Source organism: Theropithecus gelada, chromosome 9 (assembly GCF_003255815.1).
Source record: "Theropithecus gelada isolate Dixy chromosome 9, Tgel_1.0, whole genome shotgun sequence".
Classification (NCBI taxonomy): domain Eukaryota; kingdom Metazoa; phylum Chordata; class Mammalia; order Primates; family Cercopithecidae; genus Theropithecus; species Theropithecus gelada.
In genome coordinates this window covers 34,130,682-34,149,367 of record NC_037677.1, presented here as the reverse complement: position 1 = coordinate 34,149,367, position 18,686 = coordinate 34,130,682, and the positions used below count along the sequence as shown (strand labels likewise).

Genomic DNA, 18,686 nt, shown 5'->3' with positions numbered 1-18,686 from the left:
GTGAAACCCCATCTATACAAAAAAAATGCAAAAATCAGCAAGGCGGGGTGGTACATAACTATAGTCCCAGCTACTTGGGAGACTGAAATGGGAGGACTGCTTGAGCCTGGGAGGCAGAGGTTGTTGCAGTGAGCAGAGATAGCGCCACTGCACTCCAGCCCATGCAACAGAGTGAGATCCTGTCTTTGAAAAAAAAAAAAAAAAGAGGCCAGGAGCAGTGGCTTACTCCTGCAATCCCAGCACTCTGGCAGGCTGAGGAGGGCGGATCACCTGAGGTCAAGAGTTCGAGACCAGCCTGGCCAACATGGTGAAAACCTATCTTTACTAAAAATACAAAAAGTAGCCAGGTATGGTGGTGGGTGCCAATCCCAGCTACTCAGGAGTTTGAGGCAGGAGAATCACTTGAACTCAGGGGCAGAGGTTGCAGTGAGCTGAGATTTCGCCTCTGAACTCCAGACTGACTGACAGAGTCAGACCCCATCTCAAAAAAAAAAGAAAGAAAGAAAAAGAAGAATCCTTTACTCGTTATGAAACTTTTGGCTCCTCAATAGGTTTTACTTTTTCAACCTCATCTTATCTAAAGATCACAGTCTGTGTGCAGGACTCTCCAAACCCTAGGATAAAGCCCATCAAATAAGAAAATTGATAGTTTGAAATAATTATTGTACTGGCTTTAGATTAGTTGAGAAATACTTGACTCAACTCTTAAAATTTTCTTCCAAGAAAGATCTGGAAAAAATTAGCTCTAATGGATTGCTTTGGATGCTGCAGACCGTTGAACATTTCAAAAAGTTGTAGATGGTACGATGTGAATAAAGTGCCGTGTTAAAATCCTCTATCTCTGACCTAGACCCTGAAGCCTGGAGGGAGACCCTTCCCAGGCATCTGCTTATGCCCCTAAGTTTACAGAAAACACCAACGGAACCTTGTGAAGCAGAAACTATCAACGGAGAAACAGAAACTCAAAGGCAGAGACATTGTCATTGGGAGGCAAAAGAGAAAGTGGGAAGGGACGTCCCCAAGGTACTTCCATGCCCCTACGCTGACCTCAGCTGGGCCCTGGGGCCAACTCACAGGGGAAACCCCAGTTGTGCAGCTCACCCAGCCTTTCCTGATCCCCTCCAGCCCCCCGCCCTGTTGCCTATCCCTGATTCTACCTTCCCTTATGCCCTAAGGTTCGAAAGTGTGGACACACCAAGCTGAGTGAATCCCATAAATCCTGATATGAGGCAAGTATTTATTTATTTATTTGTTTAGAGGCAGGATGTCATACTGTTGCCCAAGCTGGAGTACGGTAGTGTGATCATAGCTCACTGCAGCCTCCAACTTCCGGGCTCAAGTAATTCTTCTTCCTCAGCCCCCTGAGCAGCTGGGACTCCAGGGACTATAGGCATGTGTCATCATGCCTGGCTAATTTATTTTTATTTTTTGTAGAAATGGGGTCTTGCTACATTGTCCAGGCTGCTCTTAAACTCCTGGCCTCAAGTGATCCTCCCACTTCAGCCTCCCAAAGAGTTGGGATCATAGGCACGAGCCATGTGCCTGGTCCAAGACAAATATTCAGAATAAGAACTCTAGAAGCATTTGTGTGTGGTTGCCCCTGCCCCACCCCAATTTAGTTGCTAATGCTCTGTGTTTGGACAACAAGTGAGATGGTTGTGGGTGAGAACTTTTCACCACTATTTTTTAAAGCAGCTACAGGTTACGGGATGATCCCAGTGGTAGCTTACAAAAGCCGTCAATGTCTCCTACTGACTTTGGGGACATTAGGGTAACTTGCTGGGATAACCAAACTGTAACCAGTTTCCACTGTGAAAAAAACCTGAACCTCGTTTGGGTCTTATCACATGCCGAGACTTACGTGTGAAGACTTTCAGGGATATGTTGTATTTGCAGTGCATATCCGGGTTATAGACTGGTTGTATTTCAGAAGGTTTTAGGCTAGATGTTTGGCATTCAGAATGCATTTCTCTTTAGAAATGATATTTTAAATGGTGTTTCAGTTCTCAAGCCAGTCCACAAAACCCCAACTTAATCCTCAATGGGGCTTTGATGCCGTCAAAGTATGTGTTTGTAAGAAAAATAACAATGTCCAGGACTGCTGCCATATGAGTAATTTAAAAAATAGAAGAAAATCCATTTGTTAAGTACATTACATTAAACACTGATATTTAGGTGGAAATCGATTTAATTGAGAGAAATTAGGAAGTATGTGGGAGCTTATAGGGATTCTCAGGGCGTATCTGGGAAGTTCTGAAGGCTGTAGAGTTAGTGGCAATGGATCCCTGTAGTGTGTGACCTCTAAAATGTTTCTTAGGAAGTTTGGCTTGTTTTTCGCAAGTTTCCCTAGAGATCTGTGAGGGATCAGGGAGAGGTAATGAAGAAGAGAGCATTTTTCCAGTGGGAAGTGGGCAACTTAAGAACACATAAGGAAGGGGGATGTTGACTACAAAGTGTATCCGAACACAAGGGAAAGGGATTTTGCTGAAAGGAAATCAGTGGAATGATTAAAGAGGAAAACATAGGAAGGAAATGGCCAATCCCTCAGCTTGAGAAAGCTGGGGAGAGAGCTCCTCTCTTACAGGTCCACGGTGGCCTGCAACATTTTGGGGGCTAGTGCAGTGGGGACTGGACCATCTTCAGAAAGGGAGAAGCACTTGTAGACATGTACTACTCACAGATGCAGCTGTTTTATGAGACACTTGCTCCTATATCACTCTTCTTATAAAGAAACCGTAGAACCAAATAATCAGGAATTGAACCTCAGTTCACTTCCCCGGTAAGTAAGATTGGATACTGGAATTGAATTCTTGCCTTGACAGATGTTATTTCTGCCGCCTCCCTGTTCCTTTTTGTAAGCCCATCCTCTGTCTGCTTCTTACTGAAAATAAAACTAACTCTACAATTTTTTTAAAGAGATGGAGTCTTGCGATGTTGCCCAGGCTGACCTCCAACTCCTGGCCTTACGTGATCCTCCCACCTCAACCTTCTGAGTAGCTACAGACACACATCACTGTGCCTGGCTATGGCACAATTTTTTGTTTTTTTAACAGCAATTCATTTTCATGCTAATTTGAATCTAAAATGATTATTAAAATTAAAAATTTCTCAGGTCTATTCTGTTGAAGACAACAATGGGGAAGAGATTATTTGTTTTTCACTGAAGTCCAAGTCACATCAAGAAAAGACGATCTTTGCATTCTCTAGGAAAAATTAAATTGCCAAGTAAGTTAATAGCAACTTCACCAAAAAATTATTTAGCATCATAAGAGAATAATTTCCAGTGCTCTCAATTATTTATAGCCACTAATATAAACTCTCTTATCTGTTTTTTAATGTCTATTAATAAAAGCTCCCTTAGACTTTCTGGAGCATTTATTAAGTGTAGGTGAAAGTACTTTGAGAACCTGAAAGCAGTAACATTTCAACTTCTCTATGAATTTAGAATTTCAAAAATTCACAAATTGCTATGATTAGTTATTTAAGGGAGATATTACTTTAAATTGTATTTAAATCTTATATTCAATTTCCACAGATTGAAAGTTTTAGGAAAATAATTGAATTGCATTTTAGAAATTATTAGCCTCAGACAGAATTTATTAGCCTCAGACAGAATTTTAGTCCAAGCCTATACATTAAAGAATAAGTGGGGGCCAGGTGCGGTGCCTCACAACTGTAATCCCAGCACTTTGGGAGGCTGAGGCGGGCGGATCACCTGAGGTCAGGAGTTTGAGACCAGCCTGGCCAACATGGTGAAACCGCGTTTCTACTAAAAATACAAAAAATTAGTCAGGCGTGGTGGTACATGCCTGTAATCCCAGTTACTCGGGAGGCTGAGGCAGGAGAATTGCTTGAACACAGGAGGCGGACGTTGCAATGAGCCGAGATGGCGCCATTGTACTCCAGCTTGGGCAACAAGAGCAAAACTCCGTCTCAAAGAAAAAAAAAAAAAAAAAAAAGAATAAGTGGGGAGTAGGGAACGCCAGGTGCTTAGTATATACTATGGCTTGGTTTGCAAGAATCTGTCAACATTTAAGACAAGTCATCTATTAGTACTATCCCAGTCACAGTATGCCACAAAAAAACAAATAACTCACAACCAACATGGTATACATTAAACCAGTTACTTAATATATACAAACATATATAAACAGTGTCAGATATAAACTAAACATTACATTCAAAAAGAGTTAGAGGTCTCTGCAGAATCATGTGCTCAAGGAATCTATGACTGAAAGTACATGTTAAATGCAGTGCAGGATATGTAAAAGTGTTAATTATTTAAATGTTATACATTTGCATTTGCAGATGTTATTTTACAATAAGCTGCTGTCCTTTAAAGAATTTTAAATCATCTCAATGAAGAGCAGAGAGGAAATGAGAAAAAAAAATGCCAGGAAGGAAGTATTTTAAAGAATCTTGTGTAATACAAGTCGCCTTATGTATTATTTTCACATAAAGGAGGCTGTTGTCTCGTAAGTCCTTTACTAATGAACCCCCTTTAGTCTTCCCTTTGAATAGAAGGCATGTTGGGTTGAAAAAGAATGCCTTTCAGAATGAGCAATGACCCAGTGCCACTGGCCGAGGTAGGGGCAGACCTGCTGTGTCCTGGCTGGTGGCGTTGGTATTCCGTGAAGCCTGTGCTGCGCCATTTTTAATAGAGACACCGTGTCCTGGTAGCTACTAGGAGAACATTCGTTCTTACATGAAGTTCTCTCCTAAGGACAATATCTGACTACAAGAGGTTGTTGTCTTTTGTTTTTCTTTATACAAATGTGGCATTTTCAAGGGCTTATGCTAATTAATTTCTTTCTTTCCCAGAAAAACATGAAAGCCAAATTTGGATGTTAATCTGAATGGGATCAGCTCCTTGCTCCTTGTTAATCAAAGTCGGGCCCACAGACTGGCATCAGGTACAGGAGGTGGGAGCTTGCAGAGAGGCAGAATCTGAGGTCCAACCCCAGCCCCTGCATTTTAACAGACAGCCAGGTGATTCAGAGGAAGTTTGAAAAGCACTGCTCTAGGCTTTAAACTTCAATTAAAGAATAGGGCCCAGAACATTCCATTCTGGGAGTTCTCATGGCTCTTGGCAAATTATCACAGTTCACCACTTGCTATGGGCTGCAGCTGGAAGAGCCTCTTTTGGCAAAGACCCTTACGAAATTTGGCAATAGACCAAAAAGACTTTAAAAATAGTATTTTTATACTAATTCTCCCAGACACGACATGTCTATTTATGATTTTGGTGTGCTGCTAATTGAGCCAAAAATAAAAGGTGCCTATTAAAATGGGTGAAATAAATGACAAGTCACCATGAGCAATAAAACTAAAAGAAATTTAAGTTTTTTAGGAGTAATACTTTAAATTAAGCTTGGTGTTTTAACTATAAAATGAAAAGGTCTGATCAATGATCATTGAAGCAACTTAAAATGATTTCACTGTTCTTTTTTAAACAAGCCCAGTTTGTATTTTTTCTATACCATAAAAATAAAATCAGCAAAACCACTGATTAGACCAGACTCCTACCTTTATATCCTGTGGATTGATATTAGGATTTGTTTGGCACTGCAGAGGTCCCAGAGTTTGAATATGGAAAATGTAGAGAAGAAATTCATCCCGGGCAGAGAAAGGCCAGCCCACCTCCAGGATGGTGTCACTGATGGTACTTGGTCCAATATTGTGCAGCTGTAAACAAGTGGCATGTTATCTAATGACACAGCAGAAGGCAGAGAGATGAAATCAAACTCCATATACTCTAGACCCATTTTAAAAAGCATGTATTATTGGTTTTAACTCATCTGGACTATGACTATGGAAAATTAAGAAATTCAGAGTCGAAATGGCAAGAAGCACTCTGAAAGCATCGTGGGCTGGTGTTTAGAGAAAACTCTTCAATCTGTGAAGCTCTAAGAGTGGATTTCCTCAGTGAAGACCATACTACCCTCGTCTGATAACTGTGATGCTGGCTTTAAATTTATGTTAATTTAATCGTAGTGCTAGACATTTTAATTTTGATTATATGCCTTCAAAACTTAGTGATTCTCTCTTTACATTGAAATCTGCCTCCGCTTTCTTGACTACTGACTGTCAATTGCAACCATATGTAATGCACTCTCTTTCACCCTCTGGAAGAATGTCCATCCATTAAGAGCCAAGGCGGGTCCATGATCACCACAGTTCATTTCAAGTGCACGTTTCAAAGCTGAGCTCCTTCCGTTTCCATCAGCAAATATCAAGGCAAGAAAGGCCACATCTCATAAAGAGATGAACGTTTTTTAACACGTGAATCCTGTACTTGGAGGACACAAAATTGTTTGCCCAAAACACCGAGTGCATTTACATTTATTACAGTTTTTTTAAAGTCAGCAGGGATTTTCTTCTGTCTTTTTCTTTGTTTCTCAGTTCTGAAAATTATAGTGATCTATAAAACAATGGATAATTGCTTTTGCTTATTCGATGACCTATTTAATTCATCTTATCAAATAAGTTTGGCAACTGTTGATATAGTATATTTTGAGTCATGGGATTAGCAATGTACGGAATATTTGATGATTGCTTTTAGCACTACCAGTAACTACCCTAAACTTTTATGATCCACATTTATGCTAAGATTTGAAGCAGAACTGCCCTGAGAATGACTGAGTCTGAATATATTTTCATACTTTAAAGCTTCACCATTCTTGAGCAGAAACCAGCACACACAACTTTATTATTTGACAGCTTTTTTCCTTTTTCTTTTTTCCAGTGAGGTTCTTAATCAGAGTGGCCTTGGAGACTGTGTTATCCTTTTGCTATCAAAAGAGCTTAAGGCAAAGCTTTGATCCAGCTTTGGACAAGACTCCTGAATCTGGGCCACAGGTTGGGAGGATGACGGAGGGTTTCATGCTGATGCTGCCAGGAGTTGAAGCGTCTTCCCCACGTTTGTAAACAGTTCATCACTTTTGAAAAGGCTTTATTGTTAATCTTAGAGGATGTTATTCATGTCCCTTGTAGCTTGAGATGAAAGTCATAGTCAGAATTACTAGATTAGAGGCATGAGTTACATAGGAAAGGAACAGAAGGCATTAGTCGAGAAGGAACCTCAAACGGAATGCCTTGGAACATGGTTTTACCAAAATTCCATGCCTGGTTCCTTGAAAACAAATAGGAATAACTACTCTTTACTGCTAGCATTGACTTTATTTAAAAAAACAAAAAACAAAAAAACAGAGCAATACCAAACAAAAACCTTAACAACTACTAAAGTAACCCTTTGCTATATGTTGGTTTCTTTTTAGAAAATTATTTATGTTATTTTTTATTATTATTTTTAGAGATGGGGCCTTGCTATGTTGGCCAGGCTGGTCTTGAGCTTCTGGCCTCAAGTGCTTCTCCTACCTCAGCCTCCCAAAGTGCTGGGATTACAGGCTGGAACCACTGTGCCCAGCCATCTGTGTTGGCTTCTAACTGAAAAAAAGTTTAAATGTTTCAGGTGATGGGTCAGCAGATCCTCTCCCTGTTCACAACTTAGTGCCTGAAATGGGAAAAGAACATCAACTCCTTTTTATGCATCACTGGTTCACTTCTGGAAAATATTTTACTAATCAATTAACTATTTAAAATCTCAGAATATATTCATTTCCAATTTGGGTTCTTTGGATGAAAAGTAAAATTATTTTTATCTATGTACCATATTCCCATCTCATATATTTTATATGCTTTTATTTTATTTTATTTTATTTTATTTTATTTTATTTTAGAGACATAGTCTCACTCTGTTCCCAGGCTAGAGTGCAGTGGCACGATCTCGGCTGACTGCAACCTCTGCCTCCTGGGGTCAAGCAATTCTCCTCCCTCAGCCTCTCGAGTAGCTGGGACTACAGGCTTACGCCACCATGCCCAGTTAATTTTTGTATTTTTAGTAGAGATAGGGTTTCACCATGTTGGCCAGGATGATCTTGATCTCTTGACCTCATGATCCACCTACCTTGGCCTCCCAAAGTGCTCGGAGTACAGGCATGAGCCACCACACCCGGCTGGTTTTATATCTATATATCTCTCTCTATATTTATCTATCTATCTATCTATCTATCTATCTATCTATCTATCTATCTATTAGCACAATAGTGAATAGTTCTTAATATTTTCTGTCTAGTACCTTCTAGTTGGCGACGTTCAGTTTAAAAGATGGGTGGGTTTTAAGGATATCTGAAATATAGGAAAAAATGAAGTAATGTCTAGGAAGCTAGCCATTTTTATGTCTAGGTTGTCCAAATATTTTAAAAACGGAAATAATTAAAAACAACAATGACAACAACAATAACAAGATAAGGTGTTTTCACCATGCAATGGCTCTCATACTAAGGAACAAGTGATTATATCCAGGATTAATCAATAGAACACCCCACTACACCCCACTGCAGTATGATAGCATCACAGCACAAAGCTAGGCAGTATATACAGCTTAGAACTTGGACTGATGTCTTTTAAAATGCTATCTACTGTAGTCCTAGCACTGTGAGGGGCTCAGGTGGGTGGATCGCTGGAGCTCAGGAGTTCGAGACTAGCCTGGGCAACATGGCGAAACCCCGTCTCTAGAAAAAAATACAAAAATGAGCCAGGTGTGGTGGTGTCCACCTGTAGTCCCAGCTACTCAGAAAGCTGAGATGGGAGGATTGCTTGAGCCCAGAAGGTTGAGGCTGCAGTGAGCTGTGACTGAACCACTGTACTCCAACCTGGGAGACACAGTAAGACCCTGTCTCAAAATAATAATCATCATCATCATGCTACATAGAATTTATTTGCACAGGGCTTAAGAATAAAGCCCTAACACAACTTTCACATAGACAATGGCTACCTCGTAAATATGTTCCACCAATGGTCCAACCTCCTCCTCTTTGTGAGGCTCCTCTTCTGGTTCCCAGTTATGAATGGGTAGAACAATCTGCGGAGGGTGTGACACTCTGCAACATGAAATGTCCTGTTAATTGTTGGCAGTGGCCAAGGTAAAGAATGTTTTACTAGTGGACAGTACACTAACAGAAGCAGAAGAAAGTGGCTTTCAATTTATTTGAGTAGATATTCCCTACAGGGAAAAATATTGAAAGTGACATCCAGTAGAATGACTACAGCCATGGTGAAGGATCTGAAACTGGTACTGTAGGCTCTCCAGCCCAGAGGGCAACTATTTTATAGCATCTCATCTCGTTGGCACTAAAGAAGAGAGTGGAGAGTGTTCCTGAGTTGAGATGAATAACCAAACCTATATATCCATCTATTTCACATGTGAGAACGTGTGTGTGTGTGCTGGGGCGGGTGGTGGGCAGGGGGGCGGTTATTTAATCCCTGCTTTAAGCCGTATCAAGAAATGGGACTCTTTTTTGCAGATTAAAAAAGTCTAGGATGCTGTGTGTTGTGTTAAATGTCCAGTTATGAGGAAATATAGTTTCTGGTTGAAGTCATCAGAGTGGAAAAGTGGTCATTGTACATTCCTCCTTCCTATATTTCTTTGGCTTCCCGGGAAAGCTAGGCCCAGAGCCAGAACAAAATAAAGTGTGATTGAGTTATAGAGTGGTCTTATAGATATCTCAAGTGTGAGAGAGAGACAGAGAGTTAAATGGTGTAATTAAGGAAGTAGGATATTAACTTGACATATGATTATTTTTTTTCCTGCAACTTACACCTAGAAAATGAGCATTGGATAAATGACATACAATACATAACATTATTTCATATAAAAAGCTGATTACAAACTAAGTTGTTATTTTTACAAAATCTTAAGAAAGGTAGTCCTCAAAACAAACCAATGTCTTCTAGCAGTTTTTAGGTAAAATGTGTCTTTAAAAGAATTCCTAGACTTTCAACTAAAAGTAACCTCAACAGAAAACATCTCTTTTGGCAATCAGATGTCATAGTGCCCTTTTGAAGGTATCCAATAATTAACATGGCCTCTGGCAACTTCAAATGTTAGCAAAATTTATTGGGTTATATTCTGATCCTAGGGCAAGTAATTTAATTTCTGTATATCTCTCTTTCTTCATCTGGAAAATTATGATAAACTCTTTGGTTTGTGTACCACAAATGATTGGAAAACATCTCAAATGCTTTTGGTCAAAGTTAATTTGACTACATTGTTTTCTAGGAATGACTACATTTTAAAAACAGACAACCCACAGAAATGTTGCTAAATTGCATAGCTCTTTGCATATGTCCTTACTGTGCAATGTTAAATAAGAAGAACAGGGCACAACTTTGCTGGACTGATACCACGAACATTTCTACCTTTATATTGGTTTGTCATTATGCTATGTTCCCTTTTCTTACTTGGTTTGATTAAATCATGACAGACTCCTTTCATCAGAGAGAAGCCCAGAGAGCCTGGGTTTCTATTCCTGTCTTGACAATCTCACCACCCAAAGCTGGAGTTTGCTTTCAGCTTGGCAACAGAGAGTTGAGTTTGTGTTCACAATCCATTGTCCATTGTGAGGTTCTAGGGACACTTTTATTTATTTATTTATTTTGCATAGAGAACAAACACAGCACAGAAGCTGAACACATTTTCTCTGAAAACTTTTGTTTTTATGGTTATCAATCCACAGGACTGGTTATAAATTCCCTAGGTTCATAGAATTATACGTATTTGAATCTTGACCAGTACTATGGAGATGATATCGTCAAAACCCTTCATTTTATACATGAAAGGAAGACTGTTGTACAGGAAAGTAGAGGGTTAGTTGCAGGTGAGATCTAGAACTCGGATCCTAAGTATCAGCTACTCTATTTCTAATATAAAATGCACCATCGGGGCTCCTAAGCTGCAGTGGTATTTAGTGAGGATGACTTAAACTTCCTGGCATAGTTTTGTAACAAAAAATCAAATAGAAGTCTATGAAGAAACACATAATCTATCGAAACATCATATCAAAATCATTTAAAAAGCATGGGTCACAAAACTCAGTTATTTACCCTCTGAAGACTACTTCAAATCCAGGGAAACCATGGTAAAGAATGGTTCTCTAAAGATCTCAACTAAATCAGTGTTCATGGTTTTCAAAGTGAATTTTTTAGAAAGAAGGAAGAAAGCAAGCAACATAGAATATATTGAAGTAATATGCCTAGGATGAACAGCCAGTGTGGTAATCTTACAACCCTCACTGCATACCCTTCCATCCTAAGATGGAAGCTAGAACATTATCCCAGTGAGACCCTCAGATAGGAAGAAGACTGGGGTACTGTTAATGGTAACAACAAACATGAGAAATGCATTTTGGGAGAAGCAAGGAATTAGTTTTTTTTAAAAAATTAAACGTTATTTTGAGATAATTCTAGATTCATATGTAGTTGTAAGAAATAATATGGAGAGATTCCATGTACTATTTAGCAGTTTCCCCAATTGTAACAGCTTGCAAAACCAAAATGTGACATTGTATGTAATATCACTACCAGAATATTGTTATTGACATAGTCAAGAACACTTCTATCACCACAAAGACCCCCTTTTACAGGAACATCCACTTCCCTCTGTCCCTGTCTCCTCCATATCTCTTGGCAACCACTAATCTATTCCTCGTTTATATAATTCTGTCATTTCAAGAATGTTATATAATTGGAATCATACAGGATGCAATCTTTTGGGATTGGCTTTTTTGACTCTGCATACTTCCCTAAAGGTCCTTCTGTCGATTGTTCATTTCTGTTTATTGTTGAATGATATTCTATGGGATGGATGTACCATGATTTGTTTAACTATCAACCCGTCAAAGGACATTTGGGCTGTTTGCAGTTTCTGGCCATTATTAACAAAGCTGCTATAAAGATTTATTTATGGATTTTTTTTTTTTTTTTTTTTTTTTAGGTTTGCAGCCTGAGCATCATCTTCCTTAATCTCTTTTTCCTTATGATGCCTTTTTTTTAAAAAAAAATTATACTTTAAGTTCTAAGGTACATATGCACAACGTGCAGGTTTGTTACATATGTATACTTGTGCCATGTTGGTGTGCTGCACCCATCAACTTGTCAGTACCCATCAACTCATCATTTACATCAGATATAACTCCCAATGCCACCCCTCCCCCCTCCCTATTTATGGATTCTTGTGTGAACTTAAGTTTTCATTTCTCTGGAATAAAGGAATTAGGTTTTCAGTAAGTTGAAGTATATACGCAATCAGGAAATTCAAATCTGAGGATTTGGTAGTGTGTTGTGAATCCTGTTTCAAATTCTTGTTTTCAAACCCTATCATTCCCAAATAGCAAAGACTACCACGTATTGTATGGAACAGTCTTGACCCTACCTGCTGTGGACGGTATCCTATGCAAACCTCAGTTGTTCATGTTTGTGGTCTCTCTTAGTGCATACCCATTCAATCTTGATTATTTTACAAAATCTGCAATCTTACTACTCTTCATGAACTCAGTGTATGTGGTGCTGTCTCTTGTGGCCAAGTTTACTTCTCACAGACATGTGCTAAACTGATCCTTTGTACCACGAAATGCATACAGATCTGCTTAAAGATGATGTTATCTAGCTTTGAAAGAAATGGAAAAATTCTCAGTATTTTTTCCTACTCAAATAAATAAATCCATTTTTGTTATTTTTTAATTATAAAAAAAAGTAGATTAAAAAACTGCTTAAAATAAAGCATGATAAATTACATCAGAATAAACACCACAGACCAAAAAAAAAGAAATTTCCGGGAAAGAACATGGAAGATTTTCAAACAGTAGCTGTTTGTTCTTTGATGTATTAAACATTGAAACCAATGTTTTGCTGCATATTTGCAGGAAAGAGTTTCACTATGTAAATGGCTAAAAAGGATTTTAACACAGTCTTAGTGAATAAACTGTGGCCAATTGTTGGACATTAATCTAGCTATTAAAGTAACCACATTCATATGAGAAACCCAACTTTAATGATCTGTTTTGATTATTGGCAAAAGTGAATAGAAATTTCCTTCTTTTTTTTACTGTAAGTAATGACAGTAATATTGAAAATATTAATCTCATAAAATGGATATTGAGAATAAAGATAGTTATATTCAGCCATTAGTTGTCTTGGATTTAGTTATGTCCTAACAAACAGAAATATTTCCCAATTTTTAAATTTGTTTTGGAATTAAGAAACAGTTTCAACTTATTTTTGGCTAGAAAAACTAAGAAACACTAAGCCTAAAGAAGGAGACAAAAGTTCATATACATTAATTATAAGCTTTGAAAAGATATAAAAATAAGATAGTAAAAAATAATGCTTGCGTTTTTTTCTCTGATTTTTAAAAATAGCAATTTTCTCATCGAGAGAGATAAGAGAATGAAATTAGAAGTCAACAAAAATAAAACATCTAGATTAGCTCCAAATATCTGTAAATCAAACAAGTCACTTCCAGTGAGTCAACTCATGACTAAGGAAGGAGTCACAAAGAAAACTAGAAAATATTTTAAGCTGAGTTATAACAAAAAACCCAACATATCAACATTTTGGTATGCTGCTAAATTTATACCTCTGAATGCTTATATACAAAAAAAGTCTCCAGTCAAACATAAAATTTCTGCATAGAAGAACTAGAAATGGGAGAGAAAGTCAAATCCAAAGAAAGCATGAGAAAGGATAACAAGAAAAACTGAAACCAATAAAATAGAAAAAAAGAAAAGAAAAAATAAAGAAAACAAAGAAAAATTAATAAAACAAAAAATGGATTCTTTGAAAAGATCACTAAACTCTAGCCAGACTGATCAGAAAATGTTAAAAAAAAGAAAGAAAAAAGGAGAAGATATAAACTACCCATTTCAATAATGATGGAGAAGACATCACTAGAAATCCTACAGCTATTAAAAGGACAGTGAGAGAATATTATGAACAACATTATGCTAATACATGTAACAACTTAGATGAAATAGACAAATTCCTTTAATGAGAAACTACCACAGCCCATTCAAATAGAAATATATATTATAAATAACCTTACGTCTAAGAATGAAGTTGACTTGTTCAAAACCTTCCTACAAAAAAATCCCCACAAAACCCTCCAGACTCAGAAGTCTTCACTGAATTTTACCAAATATTTGAGGAATAAATAATACCAACTCTACATGAATTACTCCAGAAAATAAAGCAGATGAAGGAATACTTACAAATCATTTTATGGAGCTAGCGTTCACCAGATACCCAAATTAGAAAAATATATCGTGAGAAAGGAAAACTACAGATCAGTACTTCTTACGAACATAGATGTAAAAGTCACTAATAAAATTTTAGCAAGTCGAATCCCAGAATATCTAAAAAGGATAATCATCAAGACTAAATGTGTTTCTTCTCCAGAATGCAAGTTTGGTTTAAAATGCAAAACCAAAAATTAATCAGTTCACCACTTTAATGGATAAAAAAGGAAAACAATTTAACCATCTTCATATACACAGAAAAAGCATTTGAAAAAACTGAACATACATTCATGTTAAAAATTCTCAAGAAAAGTAGAAATAAGAGAGAACATCCTCAACTTGATCAAGGGTGTCTACAAAATCCCTGCAGCTGGCATCAAACTTGATAGTAAAAGGCTGAATGGTGCTCTTGTAAAATTGAACAAGGCAAGGATATCTCTTTTTACCACTTCTATTGATCATGCACTGGTTTTCCTAGTCTATGCTATAAGGGAAGAAAAGAAAATGAAAGGCATAACTATGTAACAAATAATTTAACCTTGTCCAAGAAGAGGTCTGGCCTTGGCCCTCAGCTTCTGAGGGATAATGCCTAAGCTCTTGGAATTGTATGCCTGATAGGAATAGCTTTGCTTGCCTGGGGCCTTGAATCACAGTGAATATCCTAACAATATGATTTGGAGTGGGGGTTGTTCGTACCAGAAAGACCAACAATGTGATATAGAGTGGAAGCTTTGATCACATCATATCAATCAACTTGGAGACTGAGATCAATTATATGGGCAGATGATCAATCACATGTGCAGATGATCAATCAATCATGCCTATGTCATAGAACCCCAGCTCATGCCTGTAATCCTAGCACTTTGGGAGGCTGAGGCAGGAAGATTGCTTGAGGCCAGGAATTCAAGACCAGCTTGGGCAATATAGTGGGAGCTCATCTCCACAAAACTTTTAAACATTAACTTGGCATGGTGGTGCATGCCTGCAGTCCCAGCTGCTTGGAAGGCTGCAGTGGGAGGATCACTTGAACCCAGGAGTTGGAGGTTGCAGTGAGCTTTGATTGCGCCACTGCACTCCAGCCTGGGAGATAGAGTGAGACCTTGTCTCAAAAAAAAAAAAAAAAAAAAAAAAAAGGCCCTGGGCCCTCACCTCACACCAGATACAACAATTAGCTTATAATTATAGCTCCAAGTGTAAAACCTGAAATTATACAACTCCTAGAAGAAAATACAGGTGAAAATCTTTGTGACTTTGGAACAGCATTATTTCAAATTAGGACAAAAAGAACACAAACCATTAAAAAATTAATCAACTGGATTTCATCAAACTGTTGCTCCTTGAACATCGCTATTAAGGACATATAAACCCAAACTGTATACTGGGAGAAAATAATCACAGGACACATATTTGGTAAATGGCTTTGTATCCAGAATATACAAAGAACTTCTACAACTGGATAATGAGACAGAAAACCCAATAAATGGGTAAAAGATTTGAAGGAACACTTCACCAAGAATGAGATATTGATGGCAAATAAGCACTGAAAAGTTGCCCAATGTAACTAGTCATTAAGCAAATGAAAACTAAAAACTCAGCGGTACACTACAAGCTTACTAGAATGACTAAATACAAACCAACATAAAGCACATGCTGGCAAAAATGGCGCATGACTGCAACTCTCATGCATGACTGATGGGAGTGAATAATGGAAACAGTATAGCCTTTCTGGAAAACAGTTGCACAGTTTCCCGTAAAGATACACTTATCATACAACTCAGTAATTACATTTGTGAGAGCAAATATTCCAACAAAGATCTGCATATGAATACTTATAGGAGCTTTATTCTTCATAGCTCAAACTGGAGACAACTCAAATGTTCACCAACGAGTGAATGGATGAACAATTCACTGGACGTCCATCCATACAATGGAATACTTCTCAGCAGTAAAGAGAAACCATCATAGCAAAGACTTGGAACCAACCGAAATGCCCATGAATGATAGACTGGATAAAGAAAATGTGGCACATATACACCATAGAATACTATGTAGTCATAAAAAAAGGATTTCATGTCTTTTGCAGGGACATGGATGAAGCTGGAAACCATCATTCTCAGCAAACTAACACAGGAACAGAAAACCAAACACCACATGTTCTCACTCCTAAGTGGGAGCTGAAGAATGAGAACACCTGGACACAGGGAAGGGAACATCACACACCGGGGCCTGTCAGAGGGTGGAGGGTTAGGAGAGCGTTAGGAGAAATACCTAATGTAGATGACAGGTTGATGAGTGCAGCAAGCCATCATGGCACGTGTATAGCTATGTAACAAACCTGCACATTCTGCACATATATCCCAGAAATTAAAGTATAATAATAAAAAAGTATATATATAAAAAGAAATTGTCTACTGATACATCCAAGAACGTAGATGTTTCTCAAGTACATGAGGTTAGGTGGAAGAAGCCAGCATCATTCCCAATGACTTACATGACATTATAGATCATTCTGGAAAAAGGCAAAACTATAGTGACAGAAAATAGGCCAAGTTTGCCAGGGTCTCGGAAGGGGGGAAGAGTTGATTATAAAGTAGTCCAAAAGAACTATGTGGAGTGATGGTACTGTTCTATATTGTATGTTCTTTTCATGTCATAACTTCTTCAACTAGACACCTAAAAAGGATGAATTTTACTTTATGTAATTTATATTCCAATAAATCTGACTTTTCAAAAACCCCACCAACTCCATAAACTGTTGAAAGATACTGGCAATCTTTGTAACTGATAAAGGATTAGTGCCTAAACTCTAGAATAGAAAAGACTTTCTATACACTAATGAGAAAAAGTCAACTCTTTTAGTAGAACTATGTGCAAAAAAGGCTGGGTGTGGTGGCTCATGCTGTAATCCCAGCACTTTGGGAGACCAAGGCAGGTGGATCACCTGAGGTCCAGAGTTCGAGACCAGGCTGGCCAACATGGCAAAACCCCATCTCTACTAAATATACGTTAACACCAAACTCTTTTTGGTATTGTGTACCAGGGGACTACAAGTTAAAGTAAGGTACCATTTCTTATCCACCATTCTGGCTCAAAAACCTGATCATGTTGAGAGTTAGCTGACAGTGTGGGGAAACGGAAACTTCACCCACTTCTTACGGGAGTGTAATTTGGCATAAGTATTTTGAAAAAGACTTTGGTATTATGTCGTAAAGTTAAATAGAGCCTACTCTCTCATCCTGAATTTCCACTTCTAAGCATATCCTCTGCTGACGTTCTTCTCCATGTGTACTGGAAGATATGTACAAAAAACAATTGCAGAAAGGTAAATAATAAAAGCCCTGCATTTTCATCAAGAGTAGAATAGATAAATAAATTATGGTATATTTTTGCCAGGCACGGTGGCTCAGGCCTGCAATAATCCTAGCACTTTGGGAGGCTGAGGCGGGCAGATTCACCTGAAGGCAGGAGTTCGAGACCAGCCTGATCAACATGGTGAAACCCTGTCTCTACTAACAATACAAAAATTAGCCAAGCATGGTGCATGCCTGTAATCCCAGCTACTGAGGAGGCTGAGGCCCAAGAATCACTTGAACCCAGGAGGTGGAGGTTGCAGTGAGCCAAGATCAACCTGGGTGACAGAGTGAGGCCCAGTCTCAAAATAAAGTAAAATAAGATAAACTATGATATAGTTTTACAATGTAACACTCAGGCAGTTGATATGAATGACTTACAGGCATGTGCACTAAAATTAATCTCAAAAACATTGGTTTGAATGGAAAAAAATCAGAAACATACATAGAATATGATTTTATGTAGATAAGTTTCAAAAAACAATATCCCAGGCAGGATAGATAGCATGATCATTTCAAAGCATAAGCTCTGGAGACAGTTGCCTATATTTACATTCTGGCATTTTCTAGTTTAACCTTCAACTCCTTGGGCCACAATTCCCTCACCTGTACAAGGAGGATACTAGTTCATTTTAAGATGGGCTAACTTGGAGTAGCACCCAGAAAGGAACGGTACATGTTAGACATTGCTATTATTCTCTAATCCGACAGGGGGCGCCCCAGCGGCACCAGGACAGCAGGGCAGAACCCATGGCAGCACTGGCTCTGCCTGCAGAAATACCAGCTGTCATCACGGAAGCTTGTAAACCACCGTGGAAAAGGAAGGAAACCAGGATTCTGGAACCCCAGTGACAACTTGGTCCAAAATACCAGTTGACATTTTTAGCCAATGTCATTGTTTTGAAAAACAATGATTTGTTTGTTCAAAACCAGATTGTGATTTTCTGAATCCGTGATTGTTCTGAAAAACCAGAATCATCAGGAAAAAAAAAAAAAAAAATCAATGAAGTCCAACTTCATTCAAGATAAGAACTACACACAACCCATTTCTGATTTCTTTTTCCCCCAGGCATGGATTTTGCAGCTGGTTGTCATTTCCTTGACCCTTTTCCCCGTCTCTCAATTGATTGCTTATTGGCACCTTCCTTAAAGAATAGGACCAAAGAAAAAAGATATAAAATATAGATCCAATCAACCCTTGCAT

At 38.2% G+C, this 18,686-nt stretch overlaps 1 protein-coding gene across 2 annotated transcripts in view; it reads right to left on the bottom strand.

Annotated features, from left to right (window-relative positions):
- The window catches only part of ITGA8 (integrin subunit alpha 8), a 198,488-nt gene that overhangs the window by 47,239 nt on the left and 132,563 nt on the right, over window positions 1-18,686 (bottom strand). For both annotated transcript variants that reach the window (XM_025396715.1, XM_025396716.1), the window contains 2 exons: window positions 8,837-8,942; window positions 5,527-5,685 (listed from right to left, as the gene is read on the bottom strand). In XM_025396715.1, the coding sequence (XP_025252500.1) occupies window positions 5,527-5,685; window positions 8,837-8,942 (265 nt within the window). The remainder of the gene's footprint in view (window positions 1-5,526; window positions 5,686-8,836; window positions 8,943-18,686) is intronic.